Source organism: Acyrthosiphon pisum, unplaced genomic scaffold (assembly GCF_005508785.2).
Source record: "Acyrthosiphon pisum isolate AL4f unplaced genomic scaffold, pea_aphid_22Mar2018_4r6ur Scaffold_17575;HRSCAF=18245, whole genome shotgun sequence".
NCBI lineage: Eukaryota > Metazoa > Arthropoda > Insecta > Hemiptera > Aphididae > Acyrthosiphon > Acyrthosiphon pisum.
Genome location: NW_021766623.1, coordinates 1 through 1,038, shown reverse-complemented (window position 1 = coordinate 1,038; position 1,038 = coordinate 1). Strand labels below are relative to the sequence as shown.

The following is a 1,038-nucleotide window of genomic DNA, read 5'->3' as shown; positions in this document are numbered from 1 at the left end:
GACAATAATATGTATAATGAATATGCCTAACTAATTTTATCGGTGATCATGGAATTGGCAAAAGGCAGTATCGCGGTCGCGAAGCTGTTGCTAACTGTCGGGTCGGCATTCTCGTCATACGTGGTACTGTTTCCCAGTCCCAAACCGTTTTCCTTGGTGTAGTTAACGCCAAGCAGTGCCGGCAGCCATTCGTTGTACGTGATGTGCTGAATGCACGCCGTCACGATTTTCCTGGTCTCCCAGAAAAGTTGATCGTCAGTCCAGTTAGGTTTTTCTCGAGACAGTTGGTAGGATAACCGGTTGTGTTCATTTATCCACAGCATGTACAAGGTAGAAAGTTGAGGGAACGCGTTTGCTCGAATGTCGCCAAACTTATAACAAGTGCCGGAACCGTCCTGACAAACGTTCGTATAGGGGTTTTCCGGAGTGATGTTAGTTTTTACCGGATACTTAATTAGGACTCCTGCCTTCACTCGGCCGTACTCCATATGTCTCAACGACATCATTTGTTGTTCCGTCGTACCATATATCATCGACGCGTCTAAATAATGGGTAGCTTGGTTCATCTGTGAAACATAAATACTTCTTAAATACAAATTTAATTTACAAATTTTTAATATTTCATTAGTGTCTGTGGTTTTTTTGAATTTGCAGCGAAAGTTCTAAACACTGGAATGCTGAAAATATTTCCACGCGTTTTTCTGTATATGTCTTTATATGGACTTGGCCTATTCGAGACACCATCAGAGCCCTTCCTTCAGAATAGCTTCGGTAAGACGTGTTATTATTTTTATTATAATACAAATATAATATAAGTTTATCAATATGTTATTATTTAATATGACTGTTACTTGTTCCATGGGTCCAAATGTACAATCAGAACGCACTGCTGGCCGCGAACGCACGTAGTTCATGCAATCAAACGGATCTGTTTTAAAGAACTTTTCTTCATTCGGTATAAATATGGGCTTGCAGGACCTAATGTTTTTGATCAGAGAAGATTGAATACTTTTGTCCTTATCACAACAATTTACAAAT

General features: G+C 39.7%; 1 protein-coding gene across 1 annotated transcript; it reads right to left on the bottom strand.

The window, feature by feature from the left end:
* Positions 1-20: 20 nt before the first annotated feature.
* On the bottom strand, positions 21-1,030 carry LOC103311750 (peroxidase mlt-7-like). The gene is made up of 2 exons (XM_008191454.2): positions 852-1,030; positions 21-566 (listed from the first exon to the last, which is right to left on the bottom strand). Exons 1-2 carry the CDS (start codon positions 912-914, stop codon positions 27-29), a joined length of 603 nt encoding a protein of 200 aa, XP_008189676.2. The 5' UTR covers positions 915-1,030; the 3' UTR covers positions 21-26.
* Positions 1,031-1,038: the final 8 nt, after the last annotated feature.